At 33.7% G+C, this 14,988-nt stretch overlaps 1 protein-coding gene across 6 annotated transcripts in view; it reads left to right on the top strand.

The window, feature by feature from the left end:
- The window catches only part of LOC100648326 (protein RUFY3), a 30,280-nt gene that overhangs the window by 3,150 nt on the left and 12,142 nt on the right, over positions 1-14,988 (top strand). For 4 of the 6 annotated variants that reach the window (XM_012311789.3, XM_048408608.1, XM_012311790.3 and 1 more), the window contains 10 exons: positions 892-1,070; positions 1,153-1,262; positions 1,905-2,112; positions 2,194-2,357; positions 2,450-2,612; positions 2,687-2,803; positions 2,931-3,071; positions 5,628-5,725; positions 8,651-8,867; positions 10,056-10,307. In XM_012311789.3, the coding sequence (XP_012167179.1) occupies positions 892-1,070; positions 1,153-1,262; positions 1,905-2,112; positions 2,194-2,357; positions 2,450-2,612; positions 2,687-2,803; positions 2,931-3,071; positions 5,628-5,725; positions 8,651-8,867; positions 10,056-10,307 (1,649 nt within the window). Of the gene's footprint in view, positions 1-891; positions 1,071-1,152; positions 1,263-1,904; positions 2,113-2,193; positions 2,358-2,449; positions 2,613-2,686; positions 2,804-2,930; positions 3,072-3,472; positions 5,726-8,650; positions 8,868-10,055; positions 10,308-12,654; positions 14,196-14,988 lie in introns of those variants that run through there. The other 2 variants (XM_048408609.1, XM_048408610.1) reach the window with 2 other exon arrangements.

The following is a 14,988-nucleotide window of genomic DNA, read 5'->3' as shown; positions in this document are numbered from 1 at the left end:
ATATAATGCAATAGTAAAGAAACTAGGTTCGGCGAATTTAACTGTATTATTCGTAGTATGAAGTTTATATATTACGTTATGCATAGAATGAGTAATTCTGTGTGTACATATACAGATAAATACAGTTATTACAGAAACTGCACGGGATAAAGTTATTGAAAGTACTGTAGATTATTTGTTATGGACTATTCTGCTGTATAAGGTAATTGTTAATTAAAAATTTACTCGTACTAAATTCAAAAGGATAATTTCTAATTGTGCTTTTCTATTGTACTTGATGTCGTCTTTGTGATGTACGAGTGAGAAAATTAAAATTAAATACCTTAAAGTTAAACAGATTCACTGTCTATAATTTTTGTCAAATCAAATTAATAATGTAATTTTGTCAATTACTCTAGAAGTTTAAAATAAGAAACGAAAGATAACATTACTTGTGAAATTATCCGGTGGAAGCTATAATTAATATACGATATTTATCGTTTAACTCTATCTTGGATTATTTCTCGTTAGAATGCATCGTTCCTTTTAAATGCTGTTATGAGATTTTCGAATTTAGAAATTGCTGGAATTAGTTTCCTTGGGACTTCTTTTTATTTACATATTTTCTATTTTTTTATTCTTTCACGATTTTTGAAATCACGTATACTAAATCTTCTTTATTTTAAAATCGAAAATAACTTTAATCGCAACTTTTTGTTTGTTAATAATTTTGTGTTGCGCTTCGCTGATATTTCCATTCATACTATCATCTTCATGCTTTCGGGGAGAATGATTTGTTATATTTTGTAATTATTCAACATCAAGAATATGAACGAAACCAGTAATTATCACCAACAGGATGATTTATTTTTTCCTGATCCCAACTGGAACAAGAAACTGTTGTTTTTACAGCACGCGATCCCGTCATCATCGAGAGGAGTAATCTTGTGAATATTTCGAAATTAATCGTGAAGGAGCTGATCGAAACGTCTTTGAAGTATGGTCGGATGCTCGATTCTGATCATATGCCATTGCAACATTTTTTCATCGTTCTTGAACACGTGCTTAGGCATGGTTTACGACCAAAGAAGGTAAACAACACCTTCGAAATATCTAAACACTGATTTATAATTAAAAGGAAAAGGAAATGGCACTAATTGCCTTCGATTTCAGGGTCTACTTGGACCCAAGAAGGAGCTTTGGGATATACTTCAGCTAGTTGAGAAATATTGTTCCGAAGCACAGGACATTACGTCCAGTATTCGTGATCTACCTACTGTTAGGTATAATTCTGTTTCTGTCTTCTCTCTATTTTCTCATGTATAGGTATATACGTTGAAACTTACGATTGATGATATTAGTAAAATAAGAAAATTTATAGAAACTTTATTATTCATTTTCCAATATAGAAATTTTCAATGTTCGCTATAAGTATCTACGATTTATGTATTTAACTGAAAATAGTTTTAATATTATTTTGTATAAACATTTTACGATTCTCAATATTTATCTATATTTGAGTAGAAATATTCCTCAAAGTAAGCTATTATTTTCTTAGCGCTAATCGAAGAACAGAATCAGACTAAATTTAGTACCTTGATCTATTTCAAAGAAAATTACACAATATTTTTTATAATAATACTTCTAACGTCGATAAAATATATAAAATTGATTCTCTGCTTCTTAAGCTATATTTCTGTCAAAATTGACCGAAGCTAAGAGATCTCTGACATTTCTCCTCTTAAAATAAATTTTTTAATTTTCTTTGTAAAAATAGATTTTATAATGTAATATTCAATTCATCTGATACTTTATGTACGATATTAAATAACATATTGCAAAAGAAATTAGATCAGCTTTATCAAATCACATCTCCAGCGATTTCTATTTGATATACGGTCTGTTGACCGGGCTGACCTTTTCAGGACTGCAATGGGTAGAGCGCGAGCATGGTTGCGTATGGCGTTAATGCAGAAAAAGCTAGCGGACTACTTGAAAGTTTTAATCGACCACAAGGAAGATATATTGTCCGAGTATTTCGAGCCTGACGCTCTGATGATGAGCGAAGAGGCAATCGTTATAATGGGCTTGTTGGTGGGCTTGAACGTAATCGACTGCAATTTCTGTGTAAAGGTCAGTTGCGTGTGTTTTTTCCACGCTGATCAGGAGATCGTCTAACGGGGTTAAAACTGAATGGGGAAACTGTTACGACAGGAAGAAGACCTCGATTGTCAACAAGGTGTGATCGATTTCTCGCTATACCTGCGAAACAGCAATCATATACCTGGTGAATCTCCAGACGACGAGCTTGAAAATGATAACATGACAACTGTACTCGACCAGAAAAATTACATCGAGGAACTAAACCGACATTTAAAGTAATTGTACTTTCTACAGTCACATACCGCGATGATTTATTTCAATTTGAGCGAGTTACACGTTTAGACGTTGTACTGTACATCGATTTCAGCGCAACTGTGACAAACCTTCAAGCCAAAGTGGAATCCTTAACAACGACAAACGCTCTTATGAAGGAGGACCTGTCTATCGCTAAAAATAACATTCTGTCGCTTCACGAGGAGAATAGACAATTGAAAAAAGAGTTGGGAATCGAAATTAAAGACACGAACGAGGTACGGAGATTTTGATGTTTAACTGTCTTTTTATCGGTTCATCCTTCGTCAAAGAGAAGTTTCTCTGGTTTCAGAATGGGAAACCACCGATCAAAATTACTGAAACTACGACAGAGATCGAGGAGTTGAGAAGTAGGCTAGATACTGAAAAGAAATTGCGGCAGGATGTAGAAAAGGAATTAGAATTACAGGTGGATTCTTCTTATTTATATTCTTTCTTCCAGTTGAATTTTAATAGTTTAAACATGTTAAATATTGAAAAATGAATATCGTGGAAATTGAAATTAGGAAAATGACCGAATAATTTTTTGTGAACAGATTAGTATGAAGTCAGAAATGGAAGTGGCTATGAAGCTGTTGGAGAAAGATATTCATGAGAAACAAGATACGATCATATCGTTGCGACGACAGCTCGACGAGATTAAGTTAATTAACTTGGAAATGTATAAAAAGCTACAGGTGATCAATTGTATTTCTTGTTACGCGCTAATCGCGACGCAGGATGCTTCTTATGAGTAAAATCAAAACCATTTTACTCTCTCGAACTATTCGTTTTAATATTACAATGCCTTTTGTAGCGAAACGTTTAATCAGTAAATTTACAATTATGACAAATTTTTTCGACGTTTAAGCACGAGGCAGATCCTCGTCGCGATTATGATTTCTTCCTACATGTTTTCTAATCTATGTGTTTTTTCATCGCATTTCTGTTCCTTTTCGTTTCTGCTTTAATCCCAACAGCTTTTCAGATTTTTAGCGAACATTGATTCCACTCAGACAGTTTCTAATTCCCTTTTGCCATGCTGGGGATGTTGGGTAGCTTTCGAAATTTCTTGTTTCTGGGACTATTTCCATTATAGGAATGTGAGCACGAACTAACGCAGAAAGGAGAAATGGTGAGCCGGCTTCATGCGAAGACGAATCAAATCGGCAAGATCCTGAATAATCTTGAGAAGTGCAACCACATGAAAAAGGACGGCGAAAATATTCGTAGCCCAACCACGCCGAGCAGTATCTCGAAATCAATTCTTAATAAGACCAGTCCCACTTCACCACGATGTTACACGTCTGCAGACAATGTATCCGCGGTTGATTATCAGCACCCTCCTAATAATCAGCAACAATCAGCTAACAATCATCAAAAACCGACTAATAACCAGCAAACTAACAATCACCAACAATCCACTAATGCTCAGCAGCAATCCCTCACTAAGCAACCATGTTCTCCTAATAATAACGGACAAACAATGGGTAAAGAGCAACAAAATGGCGCTAACGTAAAGGAAATGGAAAAGCCTGATACCCCAGAACAGAGTAAATCGAATGGTGAGGTTTCTATGGAGGCGGAGGAACAATCGACTGCATAAAAGAACACTGTTTCTAGAGAATGGTTTTTATACTATGCATCTTCATACTCCGTTTAATATTTCGAGTAATCAAGGGCGTATAAATGACGGCAAATCCTTTATACGAACGTGTTCCTGAAATGTCCAATGACATTTTAAAGAATGTCGATGTATATAGAAGTACTAGTGTATTTCAACATTTGTTAATTGACAATTCTGTACATAATTTATGCAATGTGATTTTTATTTCATTCTTTGTATTTCATAATAGATTTTCTTAGATACTTAAATCATCTCTCTGTTTCAATTTTTAGTTTCAATAAATTCTTTAGCTCATTAACTGGTTGCTAATCTTCTGAACATAATAATTTATTTATTTAGAGACCATCTGTTCTTCTTTCTTTCTTATCGCTTCTGTTACAAATAAATTACATCATTATTATTTTTACAAGGATTAAACTCGATATAGCTGAAACTGTTTTGTCTTTATTAATTTGTCATTTTTTAATTATGAAGGTTTCTAACTGAAGCATGCCCTAGTTAATATTATTAATAAATCTCCTATGTAGAAAATCTGTATTATTCTGAAATAAGTTGAAACAGAGGAGCTTATGCATCATTTAAGTTAGTAGACATTGACTGTATATCGTGTAACTGTAATCGGAGCCTAAAAGCATAACTGTTATGATACATTTGTGGATATAATGGTTGTTAATGAATAGAATTTAATCGTGAAAAATGTTGTTGGATTATTCAGAAGCACTATTATTATACATTTAACGCTAAACAAGCTATGTCACTTAGATCTTTCACGGGGCAGGACTTTATATATCTAAAATGCGTAGAATATGAACGAGAATGAAATATTTGATATTTAATTATCCAGCAATCCATGCATCGATAAGCTTTTAAATGCAACACCTGTCGTGGTGTGTTTCAATCGAGACACTTTATGAATGTAACTGTGCTTTATTACGGCATAGTTACGCTATTTCAATAAAATTGCTATTTTGTCCACAGAACTATCGACGACAATAACATTATTGTACGCATGTTTTTCATATCTTCATCACATTCAATCGGAATGCGTTTTATTGTTCATCAGATTTTGATTATAATTATTACCCTCCTTTTGTAGAGTGTCTCGGATATTTAATTTCAATCCATCGTGAAAACATTGTATTTTAACGAATATTAATTATCCTGTCAAATTGATAGCAATTTTTCTCTATCAAATAATTTATCATTAGATTTTGTTAACAGAGAAAGTAGATTCATTTATATTTATCGAACATTTTCACGGATTCCCGATAAATGCAATGGAAGGTAATATCAATTGACAAATAATTAATATTCCATTCGAAACTCGACGAAAAAACATCTTTTATTCAATTTATGTTTAATGGGATTGAAAACTCATGTTGCACGATTTTCCATTAATTTCACCATACGTTAACGATTACGACGTCTGAATATTTTAAAAAACTGTTTTACATTTATCATATACATATTACATCATCTACATTGGTACAGGATGAGCTTGCAGCTATAAATTACACAATGTACATTTTACTTTTAAGGATTACGTGCTATTTCAGGGCTCTTCCTTTAATCGAGAAACAAATGAAACGGTTTTTTCCGCCTTTCACTGAAATAGGGTTTATTTCAGGAGTGCGAAGGCTCGCTTAAGCATAAAACAGAACTGATCACTAAATTGGAGGCTAAGACGCTATCGATGACTGAAACCATCCAGAAAATGGATGAAAAGTATGTTTATTTGTCTTTCATTAGTGTTAATTACTTTGTAAGCGCGACTGATTCATCGGGTTTTAGATTACATTTCGACGCGATCAATATTTTATCGAAGTTAATACTAACATTCTATCATATATATACTTTATCTAGCTTTCCGAACATAGGTACTCGTGAACTCGCAGCTTGAAGCCATTACTGTAAGATTTTGTTGTCAACGTCCGCGGGGCTTCGAATCATCGCGCGATTAATATAAAAAGACTTTGGCATTACAAAAATTCTGATTTTAATAGAACTTTATTAATTTTCAATTAAATATAATCTAATATTTAGTACAGTTATATAATATTTCAAGAATTCGATGTGATCTAAGTATAAGACAATTTTTATTTAAAATTATTTTATTTAAAATTACTTTGAAGGTTTACAAAATCAAATTTTAATATCATGAAAGTTGTTCAATTATAATTTATAAGCGAATGTAAAGCATTGTCTGTCGATTAAATTTTAATTCTAATTTAAATTTAAAGTAAGATTCTCTATCGTAGTACAAACTTTGATGACAAGATGAAGAATTTCGAATACCAAATTCTTTTTTCAATCATCGACGCTTTTAATTTTACAAAATCTTGACACTTCGATTTCACTCAGTCACGCGTTCCTCGCGTATCCTCGTAAAAGGGCGCTATATACAGGAACGGCAAAATATTACTAATATTATCTTTACTATCGTTAAACATTCTAGCATTTACAAACCTAGTCGTTGTGATAAGAGATTTTTCTATAGCTCGTGGCTCTTGACGATTATCGTATGACGATATCGAGAAATGATATACCCTCGACGGCTGTAGTTAGAGGTGATTTATTTTTTACTTAGGCGTCGCGTACGCGATCTGACTTAGGGTAGATTAGCCGAGGCAAACATTATAGATACAGATTCGATTTATCGTTAATGGAGATATTGGCAAACCTTCATTTAACGGCTACTCGATCTAAGATTATTAAGTCTATATATATATAATATAATATAAATATTAATGTTATAGCGACAAATTCATGTTTCCCGTACTAATTGGTAGATTTATACTTCGAGTTGAGTAAACGAATCGCTGAATTAATATCGATTGCTAATCAGGGCAATAACATGTAAATGTGTTGCCCTTTTAAATCGATTGCCTTGCTCGTGCGTGAGAAGTACACTCTTTTTTCTTGTTAATTGCTCGTCAATTATTATATTAGATTGATGGTATCTGGTCAATTAGAATTATGAATTATAAATGATACCTCAGTATTTCAGGAACTGACTTGCGATCATTTTTATAGTCGTTTTTTTTTCTTTATTCCACTTACTTTTTCTGTTTGCCTTTATATCGATCAAATTGTTTCTTACGATCGTATATATTCTTCGTCGTTATATATATATATATATACACACCTACACTCACAGACACGCATATACACACCGTTTGTGTCGTTCACGTTTATCAAAAGACTTACGAAACAAACGTGCCATACATATATATAATATCTTTATATGAATATAATTATGTATAAGCAATCGAGCAATGGTCTTTATAATGCACCCAGACACTTGTGTGCTTGTATATCAATGCAGCGGAAATAAATTCATGACAGAAGATAGTTTGCATTTAATTACCCTCAGATCATCATCGTTTAGACGTAAGATGAGACTTTTCGTTCGAATAATTTCTGTAGTATAGCTTCATAATAATAATAAAAGAAGGAAAGTTATGCATAGCTTTCGAGTTCTTTTTCGTTCCGTTATTTAAATTTCTTGTAATTTCTCTACGTCGTGATTAATTATAATTTTGCGTGGAAATGATGAATTTATATTGAAGCGGAAGGTAAGTTGAGCTTTTGCACCGTTAAAGATTGGATTACGAACTCGAGAAAAAATAAATGAGTACGGAGATCCGACGTTTTGCTGAATTCACTCGGGGATTATAATATAAAGTCTTTAAAAAAACAACCTGCCTGTTTCTTCGGCCGGATAACGGTATTCGGTCATGAATAATCATGGCGAAAGTTTCAATGAGAACTCCAACTAAGTTACAGATCCTTGCTTTTGTAACTTCCTTTCGTCGAGGAGCTTAGTATTTCTGTAAACTCGGCCAACGAAACTGCGTACGTCGGTTTCTCGAACGAATTTTGTTTAAATGGACGGCTATATCGGTTATTATAATAATTTATTCGTCTCTCAAAATAATCTCTTGAAATAACAACGGAAAATTCTGACGAAGTTTCGTCGTTATTTTGTTCGAATGTTACTTCGCTACAATCTAATTAGGTTACTTACATTGTATCTTTATTAAATGATCGCAAGGCAGTGTCTTAAATACGTGTACTTTCAGATAAATCGTAAGACTGAAATTACGAGCGTAATAACTTCTGAAGAATCAAGAAAATTTGTTATCTCATTCACATTTCAATTTTAATTATAATATCATGGTTGATTCATTATTTCCATATAATGTATTAGATCATTTCGTAAATAGCGAGTTCTTTTCATAAATTAAATAAAAATAAAAAAATTATATAGTGATGTATTTTTTCTCATTTTCTACGATAATTCTCAAGTTTTTTCTATCTAATTTCTCTTTTTATAAATTATATTTCTTCCTATTATGACAAATTCCGTTATTTATGAAATGGCCTAATTACATTCTAGTATTAGACTTAAAAGAAAAAGAATCTTATCTTAATCTTAACTATCTTTACTAATTTCAACTGAATCAAATTCAACATCATTTCACGCTTAAATGCCAATTATCTCCACGATTCTAAATACTACAAAAATTTTCGAAATTTTGCATACGATTATTCCCATTACAACTTCAGCCGTCGTACGTAGAAAATTTCCGCGTTTGTCGTATAGTATTGTGTTCGATTCTTTGAGTACCAGTGATTTGACTTAATCAGGTGCAAGGAAATGGACGACGTGAAATCAGATGCAGTAGAGAGGGTGAGGATTTTGGGAGCTGAAGCTGCCGAGAGAGAAGCGAAGGCGAACGGGGTCGAGAGGGAATTGCGACTCGAACGCGAATGGAGAACCTCCTTACAGGAAGCATCGATCTCTAGCGCGGAGAAGATCTCTCAATTACATCAGGAGATCGATCAGTTGAGGCGGGTGTCCGAGGTACGTTGCATATCGGCCTCAACTTCGCCATATTCGCGCATACCACCAGCTTCCAAACTGGATGATCAAACTTGAGATGCTATCTTGGTTATGTTTGAAAATGCAAATAATTTTCTGCAATATAGTTCTAGCCATTATCGACCATGTGATGGCATTGTTAATTTTTCTTTTGTTTCATTGTGAAATATCATTGCGATATCGTACGAAAGGATATTGTAATAATTGGTTTGATATTGTTAAAAATAACATTTTTTTTAATGTTTAATGGTTTACTGAAAGCTTTTACGGAGTAAATGCAATAACGCTGTTAAATTCCCAAGTGTAGCAAAACGACTTTCTTATCTGTTTCTTTTCTCTCTCTCTCTTTTAATAGACTGGTAATAGAGTACACCTACTATTTAAGAGAAGCTATACGAACGTATAATAAGATATAGTATTTTATAACGAATTACTTTATATTGCTCTATTTCTAATTTAAAATTAATGTGGAAAATGTGGCCTTATTTTATACCATTTTGGTAAAAAATCAATTCGCGTTATGTAATTTTCTGCTTCAAAATATTAATTATAGTAAATAGAAATTTTGGTAGTTCTGAATTTAGTACTTTATTTAGTACTGTATTTAATACACTTCTTTATTTTTTACAATATAGAACATCAACAGCAAACATAATTCGCTAGAAGAAGATCTGATTGCAACTAATTTTCTTATTGACCACAAAAGAATTTGTTTATCATCTCAATGTCTCGTATGAAATAAAAGGAAAATATCTTAAAAAAGAAAATATCTACAATTCTCACAGTTTGGTTACCCATCTCGATATCCTTTCCAGAACAAAATACTTCCACAATCTCCTAACCCAAACCCCACAGTTTCAATCACCTATTCGTTCCCTCCCACAATACCTCGCACGCCTTCCTTCAACCTCAAAACACTTTGCCTTCGCCGATCGATTTTTCAAGCAACCGCTTCCTTCTCTCTCCTCTATCTCCCTTTCTCCCTCCCTTCATCAATCTTCCGAAACTTCTTCGGCTCTCGCGCAATCGAATCTTCTCACTAATAGTCGACGCAACTCGACTCCGCAATCGGCCCCGTAACAACCGATAACACGGGGATAGGGAAACGAATGGAACGTCTGGGACAAAGTTTCAAGGTGTCGAGGCGTAATTCCAGGCCATGTGTTGCAGAAATACCTGGCGCTGCAGGAGGAACATTACGCGTTGAAGGAGATCTGCACCGAACAGGAACGGACTCTGGAGGAACTTGGGGGACAATTGAGCACGGCGAAATTGGCGGCCGTGGAATTACGCGAGGCCGCTGACAACGCTCACCAGCAGCAGAACCAGCAGCAGCAAGAGGGTGCAGCGACCTGGGCGAACGATCGACTGGTCACCCAATGCAAGAGCTGCAACCGAGAGTTCAACATCACTCGTCGCAAGGTAATCAAACTTTTTAATTGCCCCTACGCCTTCTGCCTCGATTCGGCCATCTCTTTCGTTTCTATCTACTCAGTCGTCGTCGTTATCGTCCTTGTCGTCGTCCATTGACGTCGTCGCGCAGGGATTGCTCTACTGAAAGGCCGAGCCCGAGTTCGCTTAATCGTTCAATTATCCTTGCCACCCTGAAAATTACCGGTTCCACGGTCCAGATTTCTCCACGGGCTTTATCTGCACAGCCTGTTCGAATCACTATGCGCGCGAACATGTTTTCGAACCAAGCTGACACTGTCGACAGGTTTTATTCCTGACGAAGTTACGCCTCTCCTCTCGACCTTTGCTCGTCTAGACGGCTCGAAGATCCGAATCGCGTGCACTAGCCAAGGAGAACTTTGATGCATGACAGTTCTGTTATTAGAGATAACACGGTGTATCGGGCTGTGTTACGGCTTGCAATTACAAGCGGCCCCGATCCTCGTTTGTTGGTAGTCCGTGCCCAGTCCTTCCTTCCTTCCTGCCTTCCACGACCTACGGGTAATTGAAGAGATTTCGGAGTGGATTTTTGATTAGATTCTATCTGCATCCAGAGAGTGGTATATAGATAATTCAAGGCTCAAGGAGTTTGTATATTTATATACTTCCTGGGTGTTTGTAGTGTCTTTTAGCGCAAGAGATACCAATTCCGGTAATTTTTCATGGAAATTTTATACATCGACAACAATGTATTTTTTAGGTTTTAAATAATTGTTTGTAAGATATGCGGATAAAGATTTTTTCTTTTATCATAGCTTCTTTGATACAAGTATTGTACCTTAGCCATCGATAGTTTGAATGTTAAATATTAGTTGATCGAAAATTTTGGGAAACTAGATTTCGTTACTACAACACAGTGCATTTTACGTGATTGGAATCAATATTTTTAAAATGAAGGTTTTTCATTCTATTGTATCTTTTATTTGTATTGTATTCCTCTTTTATGCATTGATACATTTGCAATGCTCAACTCTTTTTTTTAAATGAAATGGAAGTTTTCTTGTATAAGCCGATTCAAATTTTAAAGATTGTCTTTAAATAGTTAATGAGATATTTTTTACACTTACAATATGAAATATGCTTTTGTCTAGTCTTATTATAATAATAATGTCTTGGTTTCTTCCACAAAGATATCTATTCTCTTTAAATCTGTTTCAATTTCCTATCATATTTTCGGGTTGCTTACAAATTCCATTAGCAATGCTTGCCTTTATAATGAGAAAATTCAGTTATACGACTGTTGATATTTTCTATTCACAGATAATTTTTTATTAAGTGGATTTTAAAGCAGGAAATGAATCCAATGTTGTGCGGCACGAGGGGCGTATTAAAGATGCCAAAGTTGTTCAGAATTCTCTCTTATTCGGATATTTTAACGGAAACCGGAAAAGCGTTTTATCGTGTAATTTATATTTAATTGAATTTACTACATGTTATTGTATCAGTTTCAATACAAAATACAATATCGCCATTTAAATTTTCAAAACATTTGTGAATTTTAATGCAAATGTATCTTGGAATTTCAAATAGAAAAAGGATCGTTTTCTTTAAATATTCGATTAAACTATCGATTTAATCATTCATAAGCAATAAGATGTTCAATTTATCCCATTGTGTTTAGTGTTTAGTTGTGCATAGAAAAAATATTTCCACCATTAGAAAACTATTCTTGCTTTATCTTGGGGAAATCTTATATTAGGAATTTTCAATTGAAAATGAAGATTTTTTTCTAAAAGGAAAGAATTAGTTCTTTCAAACAAACTTTCATATTTTAAAAAAGAAAATCAATTGCTAATTATTATCTATTAACTACGCGTTGATTTGACATGTAAGTGTTAATTTTTGGTAAAATTAGCGTTATATCTGCAATTTTATATATAATTTAGCAAGAAAACCAAATTACTCGATAAATCAGTATAACATAATATTTTGTTAATATTTTCCACATAGTATATTCTCTTATAGTATCGTTAGTAATCTTCTAACTGTTGCAAAATTAAGCTACAGTTTTAAAAAGATTCCTTTTACAATAGAATATATATTTCTGTTTTCTCTTTTTTAAGTTTTTTTGGGTGGAAAAATTACGCTTGGCGTAGTAGTACGTTCTTTTTCTTACGACACCCTATATGCACACTTCCTCGAAAAGTAAATATTCAGTAACAGGACCTTACTCAAGCAAAGAACGATCAATCGAGAGTACAGTGTCGACGCGGCGCGAAGAAAAATAACTAGATTTTTGCCTTTATTTTGTCCTTATTTTTTCGCAGTCGAATCACGTAGAAGCACGACATATTTAAAGTATTCCGCCCGCGACCAGATTGTTTCAGATTGTTGAGCTGCTCAGTTGCGTGCATAGATAAGGAAAACTGGCTGAGAGAGATCGGTATTCGTGCATTCGTCATACGAAATATATTTCTATGGCTAGAATTTATGCACGGTCGGGCCTTATCGAAATTTCGTGAACGTGCACCAGACGTCACGTTAATGGCGTTGTTACCCTTCACCCTCATAAACGCAAGCGAAGAAGAGTTTGAGTCGTTAAAGGACTACAAATTCCTCTAGTCTCGTCCAATTCTAAGGAAGTTGCTTTGTAAGCAGAAAACAGCTTTTTATTTAAAAATGTTAAAAATAGTTTCTATAAAGTAAGTTCTTTGTAACTGTTTTCTGTAAATGTCTCATTTGCCAGATTAAAATTAAATGATGTACTATGCTCCTTTCTCCTACATAACTGTTTGCATTGATTTCGTGATAATATATTCTTTAGTAATTTATCGCGTCACCTGCTTATTTATTAATTAACCTTTAATAAAAATTATCTTGCACAATCGCAATTATTACAAATGAGCATTTCTGTATTAATATTGATGCAGCGCATCCTATTACCGATTGAGAGAAACATCATATTAATATTAATTTTATCGCCAGTAATATGTTAAAGAATACGCGAAACTGTGCGAGTTAAATGATCACAACAAATATTTATTACCTTGTTCCGTTTGGAATACTTAAAAGAATTACGTCGGATGTTCGTTGGTAACGCTTATAGCACGATCGTAAAAGAGGCTATTTTTGGGTAGGATTCTTAATCTTTTTAAGGAGAAGGAGCAATAAACAGTACATTTTTTAGAATTCTAGTTTATTTCACACTCAAATAGCTTGAGATGTGTTATAAATTGAGGATTTCCTGAAGAGATAAATTTAAGGTAATTTGAAAACAGATGTAAGTTGATACAAGTTGCCGACGATGTAAATTGATACGAAAAGCCGAATATCTCTCGTAAGTTCAGGCAGCTTTCCACCCATACCAGAAAAAGGCGTATCAGGGGCGCATGGAAGGGAGGGAGCGAGACTAAGGTCACATGCGGATCAACCATCATTCAGCAAGGATCGAGTCATTCAGTTGCAAACAAAACCCTTACAAAATTGTTAAATCTTACTTCTGTCAAATATATATCAAACTATTTATTGTTATTAACTTCCGAGCGGATTCAGTATGCGATAAGAACAATTAAATATTCACTCGTTGTTAATACTGCGTGTGAAGTGAGCAACCACAGAAAGCCTCTTTCAACGTACATAATTACTTTGTCTATGATCCAATAGCGTATTATCATCGTTCATGACTTTTGAATAACGTAATAAAATATTCTTTCTTTAGTATTGGTGAACAAATTTTCAACATTACTTCGCTGTTACCTTGTATGTAGTATATCGTCACTTTGTTGTAATCTTTATGTTCACGCGTATGTTCATAGTGTATCTTATATCTTCCAAACAACGTAGTACGATTTTACTTTTACACGTTTCGATTGTTTTCTGATTTTGCATGTTTTAATAAATATTACATTATGCATGTAATTTTCAAATGCAATAAATTTTATATAAACCTTATCTTATTTCGAACTACTTTGCTCGGTAATCTTTACATAGCAGCTTATAGTATGTATCTGAAGCTTTTTTATTTTTAAATAAAAGGTACACAAACTTAAGAACGGTAGAGAAAAAACGGAATTCCTGCTAAGAAAGATGCTTCTTTACATCTTGGAGATAAGCTGGATGAGTCTTGTATACAGGATGATTCTAAAGACTTGGCTGCAAACACAATCTAACTCCAGATAGAGAAAATATTCAGAGGGAAATGTTAAATACTTATGATGATGATGAGCTAAATTTACATCGTGAACAAATGTAGTTTTATCTGGAACAATAAAGTTAGGTAATGAGTATATATTAAAATCAAGCGATTCTTTCTGTATACATAAAATTCACGCAGAAAATCTCATCAAAAGCGGGCATTGGATTTGAGCTTTCTGGCGTTTCATGATTCCTTGATTTTGTCGTTACAATAATATACATTAAATATTGCAATTAAATATCGTTAGAAACATTTCTTTAACATTTTAACAATAAATCAGTAGTAAGCTAAAATGAGGGCTAAATCTAAAATCAGAAATTTTCAACACATTTTCATCAAAGATGTATTTATGCTTCCTCAGTCGAAAGAACACCGTATCTATTGTACAAATAATACAACGAATCGCTCCAAATTTAAGAATCCATCATACAGCTTTAGCAAAATCAAAAGTTTTTATTCCATAGATAATCATAAGCAATGTCACATTACGATTCACCAAAAAATCTACGTTCACCT

This window comes from Bombus terrestris, chromosome 9 (assembly GCF_910591885.1).
Source record: "Bombus terrestris chromosome 9, iyBomTerr1.2, whole genome shotgun sequence".
NCBI lineage: Eukaryota > Metazoa > Arthropoda > Insecta > Hymenoptera > Apidae > Bombus > Bombus terrestris.
Note: the sequence above shows the minus strand (reverse complement) of the source record. Positions and strands in the feature narration are given on the sequence as shown.